The sequence below is a fragment of the Brachyistius frenatus genome, unplaced genomic scaffold (genome assembly GCF_029030835.1).
Source record: "Brachyistius frenatus isolate BFR_SWC_R1_liver_20210118 unplaced genomic scaffold, ASM2903083v1 Contig_12, whole genome shotgun sequence".
In the NCBI taxonomy this organism is placed as follows: domain Eukaryota; kingdom Metazoa; phylum Chordata; class Actinopteri; family Embiotocidae; genus Brachyistius; species Brachyistius frenatus.
This window is the reverse complement of record NW_027210611.1, coordinates 5,851,130-5,865,355: the sequence shown is the minus strand read 5'-3', so window position 1 is coordinate 5,865,355 and position 14,226 is coordinate 5,851,130. Positions and strand designations below refer to the sequence as shown.

General features: G+C 38.8%; 1 protein-coding gene across 3 annotated transcripts in view; it reads left to right on the top strand.

The window, feature by feature from the left end:
- LOC138617426 (netrin-G1-like) overlaps nucleotides 1-14,226 on the top strand; it is a 64,304-nt gene that overhangs the window by 27,213 nt on the left and 22,865 nt on the right. For all 3 annotated transcript variants that reach the window (XM_069692458.1, XM_069692459.1, XM_069692457.1), the window contains exon 3: nucleotides 1,198-1,841. In XM_069692458.1, the coding sequence (XP_069548559.1) occupies nucleotides 1,198-1,841 (644 nt within the window). The remainder of the gene's footprint in view (nucleotides 1-1,197; nucleotides 1,842-14,226) is intronic.

The window sequence follows — 14,226 nt, the reverse complement described above, 5'->3', positions numbered from 1 at the left end:
ACAGAAACACCAGTGCTCAAAAAAAGTAAGCTACGACGGTTCGACATCCAGCCCCATTTACTTAAACTAGCCTAGCGTTCATAACGAACACACATTTGTTTGTCTCAAAAAAATAACATGAATTCGTCGCTTACCTTGTCTTGGCAGAAGTCGGGAAAGCGTCATTCCAAACCGAATTGTTTGCGCTGGTTTCGGCTCAATAAACGTGATGAACATCGTGCATAAACCAATAGAGGCACAATAGTATCGGCGTAAAATGAGCCTTTTTTTTTTTTTTTTAAAGCTTTTTTTGGTCCAGGTTTGAACGAAGATGGCTGCAGATAATACACAGGCAGACAGCTTTAAGAAGAATAAGCAGAGAAACCCATATAAAGTGGACCAACAGCCCCACCTGCCAGAGGCATCAGTGTTTTTATGGTAGCTGCAAGTTACTTTGTATCTAACAAGTCTTCAAGGATTCCACTTTGCCACTGAATATTTCATACAAAAATAAATATTTGATTCCCTTTTTTGAGATTTTACTTGCTAAGCTTTCCTTCTTAAAACCAGAGTAAACATCTTAACTCTATCAGGATGATTGTACAAGAAATTCTGGACAAAGATAAACTGACTAAATAAAATGTCAGATATTTTCAACCTTTGACTTGATTTCTTTTTTTCTTTTTTTTTTTTTTACTACCACTCTGATTAATGCTGATCAAACTTTTGTCAGTTAGTTTGCTATAGGTTTACTTACTCCTCAATTAGTACGGGAAGCAGCTTTTCCATACGATCCAAAAGAAAAATCTCAAGCAGTCTAACACAAAAAGCAATTTGAACACGCATTAACACAGTTATCAGCAAACTGAAAAAGCTTAATTTAATGAGCCAGTTTTCAGGTTTGATTCCTGTAGGCGTAACTTTATTATTGGTTTTGCATTTCATTAATCTAATTTTTTTTCTCGTTTCTACTTCCCTTTGTACATTTCTTAAATTGTTGCAGATGCCGTTATCATTTTTTGTGGTGCGCACTACTGTTTATGTTATATAAAAAAAAATGCATTATGTACTGCCTCACTGGATGCATATTTATTTTGATGTTATAAATGCTAAAATCTAACCCAAGATGAAATCAACTATTACATTTCTAATTAACAATATAGTGTAATATTATGGTTACAGTGTGTCTTACTGGTATCTAATTGTGTTTTCCTGTAGGAGAATCCTTATATGTGCAACAATGAATGTGACGCTGCCACAGAGGAGCTGGCTCATCCCCCTGAGTTGATGTTTGACTTTGAGGGTCGCAACCCCACAACGTTTTGGCAATCGACGTCATGGAAGAAATACCCAAAGCCTCTGCAGGTCAACATCACACTGTCATGGAACAAAACAATCGAGTTAACTGACGACATCGTGCTCACCTTCGAGTCAGGCCGCCCGGAGCAGATGGTCCTGGAAAAGTCTCTCGACTACGGCCGGACCTGGACCCCTTACCAGTTTTACGCCACTGACTGCCTAGATGCTTTCACTATGGAACCCAAGACAGTGAGCGACCTCACCCAGCGCACCCTGCTGGACATCATTTGCACCGAGGACTACTCCCGAGGCTACGTGTGGAAGAACGACAAGACGGTACGTTTTGAGATAAAGGACCGCTTTGCTCTGTTTGCCGGGCCTCGACTACACAACATGGCCTCGCTATATGGACAGCTGGATACCACCAAGAACCTGAGGGACTTCTTCACAATCACTGATCTGAGGATTAGGCTGCTGAAGCCAGCCACTGGAGCCACCATGGTGGATGAGAACAACCTGTCCAGATACTTCTACGCAATCTCTGACATCAAAGTGCAGGGCAGGTAAGATCAATTTACATTTGTCATTGTTTTTTGCTTGAACTAAATCAAGGACTTCATTTTTTGCACTTTTTTGTTGAAGATTTCAGTTTAAATAGATAAAACGGTCATCCCCCCCCCCCCCCACACACACACACACACACAATTCCACACTTAATAACCCATAATGACAGTAAAAAAAAACATGTTTTTTTTTTGGACATTTTTACAAATTGGCAGCCATTACAGCTTTAGGTGAGTCTCTGAAAGTCTGAGCTTTGGCTGGGCCACTCAAAGTTTGTCCTGAAGCCTCTCCACAGTTGTTCCAGCTGTTTGCTTTGGTTCACCGTCATGCTGAAAGGTGAACGGTCCCCCCCAGTCTCTGGGTTCCTTCAAGGACTTCTCTGTATTCATTTGCCCCTCAAGTCTGACCTTCATCCCTGTCTCTGCCACTGAGCAGCACTCCCTCTGCATGATGCTGCCACCACCATGTTAACACTGTAGGGATGGTATTAGCCAGATGATGAGACAGACACAGTGCTTGGAGTTCTGCCCAAAGGGTTCAACTTCTGTTGCATTAGGTCATCTTTTACTCGTTTACCGAGTTTGGTCGGATGGCAAACTCTACAAAGAGTTCTGCTGGTTCCAAATTTCACAGTTGTTAATGCCACTATGTTCCTGCACTGAAGCTTTAGAAATGGTTTTATCCCTTTGCCCTGATCTATACTTCATCATAATTCTATAATGAAGGTCTACAGAGAATTTCTGGGATTTTGTAGTTTATTTTTCCATCCTGACATGCAGTGTGAATGGGCTATTGAGTTTGATTGATGGGAAAATATGTCACTTTTACCCGATGTAAATTTAAATCTACAAGACTATAAAATGTATAAAATTAAAGGGGTCTGAATACTTTATAAAGCAACTGTATGTTGAGCTCAGTTTAAGTATCTTCAGTTTGTAGATTAAGACTTAAATTATTAAGTAAAAAGAAGCATTCTGTTCACAACCTATTTAAAGCCGGCCTGCTGAGTTTCTTGGTAAACAAACAAAAGTTATTTTGTTTCTCCCAAAATGCATCGTGTGTATCCTTGAGATCTCGATTTTGGCTTCCAATTCCCTCCCATATAAAACATTTACACAGCAGATTTTTTTAATATATATTTCAAAGTTGTTGGCTCATTTTTTCAATATATTCAACTGTCATTCTGTGGAATAGCATAAAACCTGGCAGGAGACACATTTTTTTGAATCTATGTACTCCTTAAAACCACAATGGAGTTCTGTCACAAAAAGAAACGCCAACTTCCTGTAAGCTAAACTAGTCTTTGTTCAAAAGGAGAGTTCTGTGATTAGGTGTCAATACACAACAGATTCCACCACATACCTTCCATTTGTGTGAAATCAGATCAGTATTGATGATGAACTAATAGAATTGTGTTAAAATTATAAAAGAATATCAGTATTAAGTGGGGGTGCCATATACTAAAGAGTGCATTAGAACATGAAGTAGAGAGGTGGATCAAAGTGGAATCAGCTGCTGAGGTGATCAGTAGGGTTGTAAAGATGCTGACTATTGACTCTACTTGGCACCTGGTTAGCTGCATCTATAATCCAACCAACCAACAACTAAATAAGATTATGATCGTGGAGGTTTTTTGACCATTCCATTTTGGTGCAAAGTTTTACAAAATCAACCATAATTGCTTTCTGTTTTCCACAAGATGGCCCTTATTATTGTCTTCTACCAGTCATCATCAATCAAAAATAATACAGATGTATTATTTCACAAAGAATCATCAACTAAACAGTAGAATTTTTTCTTTTTAAAATGTGCCCTGCGATGTTTTTTCGAAAACAAACCTATTGTTAATGTTCAATCCACTCAACAACCAAAAAAATGAGTGCAACCTCACATCTAACAAATATAACAAATGCATGTTTACTAGCTTGCAGTGTATGTCTTCTCTGCCTTTTTTTTTTTTTTTTTACAATACCGCCACCTGACTGTGAAGCCATTGGCATCGCCAGTGCCTGCGAGGACATGCATCCTTGCATACATGCATGAGACAAACAAAAAACTCTTGCTTTTACTGCCCATATATGAGTGAAATGAATCAACAGAAGTCTGGATGCATTTTGATAGGGAGGCTTCCTAATTAAAGGGAGTTTGTACAACGATGAGCTCTCGGTTGAATTTTTAAAACAGAGACCTCATACCTCTGCATTTTACCGTTCACAACTTGGCTGTGTTTCTTTGCACAAAATGTTTGGATGACAAAAAAAAAGTTCAATCCAGTCCAAAATGTTTTCAAAATTAGTCCGAATTGGGTGAAAAATGAGCAGCCTGAGGTGATACTGAACTCTAGTCTTCTAAATTATTTATTATAAAGGCTAACTTGACAAGGACAGGGGGCTGAGATTGCTTCTAGTGAAGGGAACAGTTTTAATGCGTGTTCCTCTACATTTTTTATTGCAGACGCATCAAGATTCCACAGATGTCTCATAATCCCATTATACTGTATAATATCACAATCAGGGAGTAAACCAAGGATTGAATTGACTTTGTTTTGACTTCCCTTTCAGCATTGCTTTACAAGCAACCAAATATCTTTACTTTTAATTACCAAAAATGTTCATGATTATAAATATTTCTGTAAATTTTAATCAATATTAAATGTATTCATCTTTTAATTTATAAATACAGTTTCCCGTTCAGTTTCAGACAAGGATCCACAATTTAAAAACACAATCTAAAATCTCCTATATTAGTCTTCCAGATCTCAAGCAGAAGTATCTAGCAGTCTGCTTCTTGTCTGTCCATCAGCCAAATTTCCAAACTGACAAACTCAGCTTCTAGCTATACAACTTTTAAATAAAATTGTATTTGACATTTTATAATTTTGTGCCAAAGCTCCAAAATATACGGCAGCCCGAAGTCATATAGAATTAGTATGTGACTTTCATTCCATTAAAAATGCATCAAGTGTTCGTTTTTTAGTTGTTTTTTTTATTGTTGTTTTTTTGTTGCTTAGGGATAGAGGACAAAGCTGCAAATGCTACTCACAGTGTACCATCAGCTTATAAGGTCCTTTTGGCTGAGTCATCAGAAAACATTTCCCAAACAGATGCTTAGATACATTAGCATTCAGTTTAAATGATGTGTTTAACTGCTAAATGCTTCACTAACTAGTCAACAACATTGTCTCTGCCACTTCTCACTGGCCAGATGCATTTTTCCAGAACAAAATTACATTTAATGTGTTTCAATCTCAATAATCTTCCATCCCCATTTGAAGTAAAAGCTCACATTTTATTGAACTTCAAATTTTAAAACCTACTTTTTTTTTTTTACAACATAGGCACAAATAGGCACTTCCGGTGCCTGTGAATTAACACAGCTTGCAGTGTTGCAGTGTTTCATCAGTGAGTCATCAGAATGCCTCTGTGATTTTCAAGGAATGGAAACATTGTCATTTCATGACGCATGGAAATTGCTCACATGATGGTCGTAAAGCCTCCACAGCTGCTCTCCAAATGGGACCTGTGTTGCTTGCTGCAGTTGGTTTATATGAGGGTAACTAGGTTGGTAATGACCCATCAGATGGGCCTTAGGTGAATTGAAACAGTTAGTTCCTAATTGGAATTCAGTCAATTTCAGTGGCAGATTAGAACCATTAGCACGTTGGCTAATTGGTAGGAGACTAATCTTGTAATTAAGAGCATTTGCAGCTGATTAAATGGTAATCATCAGGGACACATCAGTGAAACGTGAAGACATTCAGAATTGCTAGGCTGCGGTTCCAAATTTAGCCTTGCCCTTTTTAATAAAGAGTAGATTTATGGTTTAATCTCTCAAGTTTACTTTTTGAGCAAGCTTCACTTTTTGCTTTAAATAACACACACTTTCAAAGATCTCCGGTATTTTGGTTGCTGGTTGGAAAATCTGAACAAATTACTCGCTGAGGATGAGCTGGCACCCTCTGCAAAAAATTTAACAAGGCTTCATGATGCTTGCTGTCTTTGATCACATGTCATAGCTATTTTTTTCACAATGGTAGAGTGAGATATTCCCAATTCTGCCCTATATGTGAGATATACACGTGCTGCTGTCAGACACCATCTCCCAATATTCACGCTTGTGCTGTAAACATGAATTGATGAGTTCTAAATTGCAAGGCCTGCTACCCAGCACAGAATAGCATCTCCCATAAATATCTTATTTTGCCATTCATTAGAAAGAGTAGCAAAAGGTTGGATGTGGGGAAAATAAGCTATTTTGCCCAATTTTCCGTCCTGCCCCTCGGCATCAAATTCAATTTTAGACCAAAAGTTTGCAGTAAGAAAGAAAAGAAAATAAACATACGATTTCTGTCCAGAGGTGGATCAGTAACTCACTTGAAAGACGGTGATGGAGGCAGGTGGGGAGAGACTGATTAGAGTTCCCACCAGCCTCGGCAGCCTTCTGGCTACAACCAAATGTGAAAGCCTTATCACAGAATGGCCATCCTGTCTGAGAATTCCCAGAATACTCCAGAAATACTGATAAACTTCCCCTCACACACAACTTACTATTTCCACTGTCAGGTTAACTGCAGATATGAATGTGATGTCAGTGCTCTGATTGGATGGATGCTGGAGAATTGTTAAATAATCCTTCCACAATGACGAGTGCATGATTTTTTTTTTCCTCATTCAAAAGTCATAGTTTAATAATTACAACAAAAGAAAATCACAGTTTTTAACCAGATTTGTTTCAAGACGTGCTTTACAAAAGTAAAAGAAAACAAATGATCTGGGTAAAATAATGTGAGATGGATGATTTACTTTGCATTGTTTGTAAAAAAAATTTGCAACATGCTAATTAATGTTTCACATTTTTCGAGAATAACCATTTAAAACAGCAGCTTGTTGTCTCAGTAACAGGTGCTGTGCCGTTTTTAGGCCAGAAGAGTGCACACGCACCAAACATGGTGTAACTGAGTGAGGACCTATTATGCTTTTCAATGCTTTTACAATGTTTGATGCTCATATTAAAGTGGATAAAGTTTAAAAAAATGAGGTAAACATATGTAAAAGTAATGTAAAAGCTCAGGCTTCAGACTTCTCTAAATACTCCATTCACATCTCAGATGCTCAAACACCCATGCACCTGCTCAGTATGTCTATAAAACCAAAAGCAGTTATGCTCTAGTAAAGATACTCCCAAGACCAAAGCCTGTCAAACTCAATTCATACAATGCTGCAACATTGTGACATTACATTTAAAGTAAGCATCGAATCCCTTTTTCTCCTTTTTACATCTGATTTTTTTTTTTCATGCCCATGTATAAATCTTGGTATACTCCTGGCTTTAATTGAATGTACATTAATTTTCATAAAACCGTACTGCTACAGCTTCAGTGGATACCACGACTATTGCAAGTAATCTAATGAATGCAAACAAAACTGTAAATATGTTAAAGAAAAAGCATCTACAGGGTGGTTAATTTGTGATTTTTAACAAGTTGTGCATACGGAGCTGTAATGAATCAAACTTGGCATCGAGGACAGCATAAAAAGACCTGCCTAGATTTCCTTCAACAATCTGAATTATTACAATACACAAGTTTAGAAGAATCACTTCACAGGGCTCCGACTCAGACACACACACACACCTTCCTGTGCAATGATTTATGTGACAGAAAAGTGATGGGTAAAAAGAAGAAATAACAAAAGGATTGAAAGGGGAATATCTTTTTCACCTCTCCTGAGTAAAAAGTCAGAGCATGTGGCGGAGCTAGCTGTGCTATTGATTTCTAATGTTATTCCCATCAACAGAAAATAAAAACCTTGAACCGTGCAGGCTGTCCCACCTTTCACGTCTCCCTTTCCATCGCTCCTCACTTATTGATCAGATGTCTGCTTGTTAATTAAGACATGACCGCTACCGGCTGGTTGCGCGGTCAGCACTGCACATCTGCAGGGCTGCAGTGGGGCCTGGGAATGAGAGGCAGCTAATCCATAAGTGCTAATGTGCTTTTTCTCTCATTCCCCGTGTCATTCCCTATTTTTCTCCTAACCTTTTCTCTTGTTTTTTGTTTTTTTTAGGTCACCGTTTCTCTTTCAATTTCCTTTTTGACCAGTATACAAAAGCATTGTGTCTAAGTAACGTGAAAGAGCCACCATGTCCACAGGTCCTTCATGGCGTGGACTGCAATTCAAGATCACTGTTTGCTGATTAAAACTTCCTTTTTAATGAAACAGAACCACAAAAAGTGCAGCAGAACTGATTTCAAATTTCAAATGAATAGAAAATATGAAATACATGTCAATTTCTTTAAAAGGTGATCTAGAAATGTTCACGTCCTTCTGTCAAGGGTCTTTGAGCAACACACTAAACCCCTATTGCCCATAATGGCTTACTGCACCTCCACTGCTATAAGTGTGTAAGCATAGGCACATTGTAAATTGCTGCGGTACAAAAGCAATGCATAAATAGAGTGAGTTTACCTTTTAAAGCAAAATTGAAAGGATTTCCCCTCTCCAATTGTCCTGTAAATGCAAGCATGTTTTTCATGCCAAAGAAAGCGTCACCACTTTAGCTGCCGTATGAATTAATTTGAGTATCTTCTCTGTAAATGCTAACTTAATTTTAGCAGCTCAGAAAATCTGATATTGCGTCCCATTATATAATTTTTGTGAGCAACTGTAGTGATGCATAGGCGTCATGTTCTTACTCATTGAGTAAATTCTTATTCCTGAACGGGATTCAAAAATGGGTTATAGCTATTTGTAAATTCACCACCAATCCCAGTTTGTTTCAAACTGGTGTTTTTCAAAGTCGTGTTCCTGTCACAGTGAGGTGTCGGGAAAGTAGGGAGGAGGAATCCAAATGCAGACTGAAACTAGGAAAGCAGGTGGAATAGTTTGCAGTGGCACGCACACGCACGCACTCTCTCTAACACACACACACACACACAGGAGCTTTAGGCAGTATGGCAAGTTTGGCAGTTCAAAGTGAACAAATCCAGTCAGAACAAGACTTGAAAAATTGGCTGAAGATGTGAAAACAATATGGAAAAAGAGTGGATGTGAAGAGCTGGTGTGTTACATGATAATGATGATGATGAGTCGAAACAGGTGGGCTGATTGAATAATTGGGAGCAGGTGAGGTGGGTGTGGTATGAAGACTGGGCACAGGCTGATGACTGACTGTGGAAGGAAAACCAACATGGTTCAGAGTTTAGTCATTTGTAAGTTGACAGGAAATCTCTGTAGCACCATACAAACGCATTGAGTGTAAAAAAACAACAACAAAAAAAAACAGCTACATCACAATCTCTAATGTAACTGCTTTTTTATGTTTTATTAAAGCATTGGAATTAGTTTGGGTTCGGGTTAAGAGTCAATTATTTGTAAATGTGGTATATTGCTATAGAGTACACACACACACACACACACACACACACACACACAGAGAATTGTTTCACTACGCACATTGGGATTTTCCATTGAGGTAATGCATTCCTTAGCCCTCCCCCCACCCCAACAACTATCAGAACTGATTGCCTAACCTTAACCCTTGCCCTAAATGTTTAAGCCTTTATAAAGTTGTGTTGTGTGGACCTCAATTTTGGTCCTCACAGTGACACATGCCATGGGTATTAAATGTGCATTAAATGTTAAGTCCACACCAAGATAGAAAAAGTAGGAATGGGCTTTTTAAGCAAAACTACTATTTGAAATTCACTTGGAACTATTTGATTTTTATTCCAATATTATTAAAATATTTTAACCAATGATGCATCAATATCCAGTTAGTGAATACTGAACATTTCCAACCAGAGGCAATAGTTTGAACAGTGGGTGCAGCTTATTTCAGAATTACCATTTGCAAAGACAGTGATTCATCTCCAGGATTGGGGTCTGGAGTTGTATAATCTAACATCTCTACAGTCTTTCTCGAAGCATCCGTAGAAAATATGCAGAGTTTGTCTTGTGCAATCCAGTACAAAAATGCTGCTTTGTAACACATTGGGTTGTAAGAGTATCTAATGTTCGCATAAATTGAATAGTTGAACTTCAGTAGCACTTAAAATGGCACTTGCTAATAGCACTTTGTAGTTTGGCTTTCTTGAAGAAATTGTATTTTCTTGATTGTTGTTGTTCTGGGTTTTGCACCCTCATGGTTGAAATGCACTCATTGTAAGTCGGTTTGGATAAAAGCGTCAGCTAAATGAAATGTAATGTAATAACTGTAGGCTTGTAGAAATTAAAAAGATGTTTTAGTCCCCACTGACTTTCTAAGCCGACAAATGTTAAACAAAAGCAAAATTTCAAAGATCAACAACAAAACATTTTGTTCTGAACCTTCCCTCTTAGGCATACACAGGAAATATTCAAAAGCCAATTTGGATACCAAAAGAATAATAGTTTTAGATAAGGTTTGAAACATTTCCCTGTTATTTTATGCTCCCCGTAGTTCCCCTGGAGCCACAGACAAACTTTGTATCTCCTTCCCCCGGTGGGAATCAAGAGCTCATAAAAAGTACCGTATCGCACACTTCAACTGTATCTCCCACTTAAAAAGGAGTCTAAATTTGTGGCTCCTCCGCAGTGCGTTCACATGAGGGCCATTGCACCTCACTGAACCGCGCACAGAAGATCTAAACCCCGAGGATATCTACAGTTTGTGCTCTCCAAGGGCCGTGCACAGAAATTCAAGAAAAAGCAGTGTGATGGCATTTTGCCACATCGTCTCCTGTGTGCCAGGACATTTTCCTCGCTTGTTTTTAACCACTGACATTTGCTCCCATCCTGAAGAGATCGCCTTCTCACTGTCTTTGCAGGTCTCTTCTCCCACTCAAGCTTGCAAGTTTATAATGCAGGACAGAATTAAGGAGAAGGAAGTCGATCGATATTCTTTAGTGTTTGTAAAGAATGTTGTTGAGTAGCTTGATGGAAAAATATTTGTTGGCTCTTAGTTCAGTCCGTCTTGCAATCGCTGCATTTTATGCCTGTGTTGCTGACAAATACTGTAGTAGGTTGTGCACACCCATAACATCCCAGTGTGTCTGATTTGGAAGTGCTCGACACATTTGCTCTGCCAAGAGCGAATTCAGTTGGAGCCCAAAGCAGTAATTTGTGCTGATATTATGGTAAATCTGTAGGTTGTGTAATAGTTTGTCACCTTAAATGGGGGTGGGATACTTCTGATTTATTTTCCAACTACTGTGTATAAAACTTAAATACTTTTGCCTAAAGAATTTTTGCATGCGTCCTCATCCTCTCATAATTTCTCTTTCCCTTCTTTTTGGGATGTGTGCCTCCAATGGAAGCTTTTTCTTTGTAAGAGCCTGCTGTTTACTTCAATCAACCTGTAAGGTTTCGATTGTAAAATGGCCCTCACTTAGCTGAGGATGGCAGCAGCTACTTAGATGTACAACCAGCAAGAAGAAGCACAGCATCCAGAGTTTGGGAGAGCACTGTGTCTTTACTGAATTCTTACTAGATACACTTGCAGCATTGCTCAACATAGATTCCCCTCTACCCACAACCAGGCCCAAAAAACAACAACTGATAACCATCCAGTTTATAAAGGCACAAACATCTACTATTACGAAAAAACCCAAAGGGTTGGTATCTACGACGAGTGCTGCAATTAATTTATAGCTGATTTTTACTTTTACAAATTCTACCAAAAGATCATATCAATATTTATATTTTACTCAGACTAATTTATTACACCCGAAACAAGCAAAAAAAATAAACCAAACATAACCCAACTCCTTTCAAACCTCCCCCCTCTCCTCAGTTCATTTGGTTTGCCTGTAACGAGGCTGATTGGACACACTAGGTCCTTGTTAATAACACTAATGAGGAAACCTCCATGGTGATTCTGATCACAGGGAGTCACCTCAGAGAGAGTGATCAGAAACGAACTAGAACGCATGGCAAACAAACCATGAACTGAAAACAATCCAACTAATGCATCAGCTAAAAAGGATCCATCTTTAACAGATTAGGACATTAACAAGAATCACTAAAGAATAACTGGACTAAATAATTGATATCTGAGAGTGTGTATGTTGTGTGCGTATGAGCTGTGCACCTTTTTAGTGAGGGGATGCCTGCAGCTCCCTCATACAGCCACTGGCAAAGACTTAAATAAACAGGTGTGCTAGTAATTGTATTTAAACCACACCCAGACACTTAACCATGTATACAGTACATGGTTAAGAAGTGCAGTACAGTAAAGAGCTTTGAGCAATCTTTTACCTCTACAGATTATTTTTAAAAAAAATTGAAAAAAGGACATTGTAACCGGACATCTTGAGCTACATTGAGCCTTAGGTAAAATATAAAATTGCTGAGACATGTAAATAGTTAACTAGCATCATTTTGGACAAAGTCGATTTTATGGGAATGTGGGAATCAAAAAACTTCATTCTGTAAAATATGAAAGGTGAATTTTTAAAAAACTGAATCTCTGTCATTTTTTTTGTTTTTTTTAAATGATCACAATAATTGCAGTGGCCACTTTCTACACATGACTGAATATAAGTGGAATTTTTGTTGGCCAGTATAAAACGTCCTGGTGGTTCTGTTGGATGAAGATCCGACTAAATGGTTGACTTACACTGTCCATCAATTAGCAGTTGAGAAAAATTTACGAGTTGGGAAGAGATTGAAATGGCAGAAAGTCAAAGTAAACACAAAGCCAATCTGTCTCGTTGCCACTGTAAACGGCTATATTGCAAACTTGCCCTTCACATAACTACACAAGCTAACGCAAATTGTATACACACAAACTGACTGCCTCTTTTCCAGTTTCTCACATACGCTAAGTACACACACAGGCACACACACACAAACACATATACACACATACACTTCCAATCCTCTAAGCCTGTGCCCTGTGAACCATGACAGCTGTAGCCAGCTTGATTGACAGAGTTTGAAAGTCAGGTTCAAGTGCAGGTTCACACAACCCCAGCATTACTCCGCTTCCACCGTAAGGTTCGCTCCCACTCTGCCGACGCCTGCTCACTTATCTTCCACCAGATGTCTGTCACATGCTGCGATGTTTTCTGCCAGTCATCTCCCAGTCTCCAGTGTTTAATTAGTACTCATTAAGGCCTAGCCTTTCTTTGTAAATAATATATGGGTGCCAGAGAAAGTACATCAACATAAGCTGTCTCTGGAGGGGCAGTAGGCATGAATAGTAAAATCATCAGCATGTCCTTTTGCTACATTCAGTGTATGATCAAGCTTTTCCAGTAATGGAACAGACAAGGTTGTTGTGGCTCCCTGAGTCTGAGTGTTGTATACATGTGTGTGGGGGTTTATGTGAGGGTTTTTTTCTACAGTTGCAGATGCAAAGTTTGTTTCCCCCCCCTTCCAAGTGTTCGAACTACTTTTCTGAAAATATTTCTGTCTTATTTGTACTTCCACTCTTGATACTGTAGGTGACTGCAAGCAGAAAGCAACACATGCATGCTCCCATGCTCACACACACACACATACACTGTAGAGCATGCAGACATCCTCTGATTTCCATATTAATAAATCTTCCCCTTGCCGATTTCTTCAAGGCTTCCTCCTTGTCTCAGCCGCTTACATCACATCATGAATGATACAACCCTCCACCATGAGGACTGAGGTGGGATTAGGGGGGTAGACATTACCATACTGTATGCCTACATCAATGCACAACCTCAATAATAGGCCCTGTCATTGAAACAAATCACAGGCTTTCAGGGGCAGTGGCCCAAGCCATGCAAATTCACATTTCATTTCACCTCGGCAGAAAATTGGAGCAGGGGGAATTAACTTGTGATCCATTCCTAATATTTCTCCAACAATTTGGGGAGCCCTGGCGGGGGTACCTTATATTTCCGATGGGGGATACAAACAATTTGCTTGATATGTATTACATTACACCACGAAGAATGACAAAATTGGCCACAGCGCAGAGCGATGAAAACAAGCCTAATCGGACTCTTCAATTTCACGGTGACACAGGCTGCTGTAATGAGGTGACTGTGTTTCTCTCCTCTCCTCAGGAAAAAACGTCAATGCTACCTGAAATGTGAAAGGAGTCAATGTAAAGAAGTGCTGTCAAGCTCATTATGTGAGCTGGATTTGCTTTGTTCCTGCTCAGATTCTTGTTGTTGACCTAGGAGACTTTTCTTTCCCCTATCCAAGCAGCTGTGTGTGATAGAGTTTTCTAAAATAGCCTGGATGCACTCACTTTAAGTTTAGGTACAGTATTCAATTCGATGTTATGAACCCCAAACACATCAAATTAGGGAAATGTTTACACGTATACCATCATTATGATCATGCAATCACATGATATTTGATTTTACATTCATAATTTTGTTTATTCCAAAAGTGTAAACACACTGGAACCCTCAAAATAACA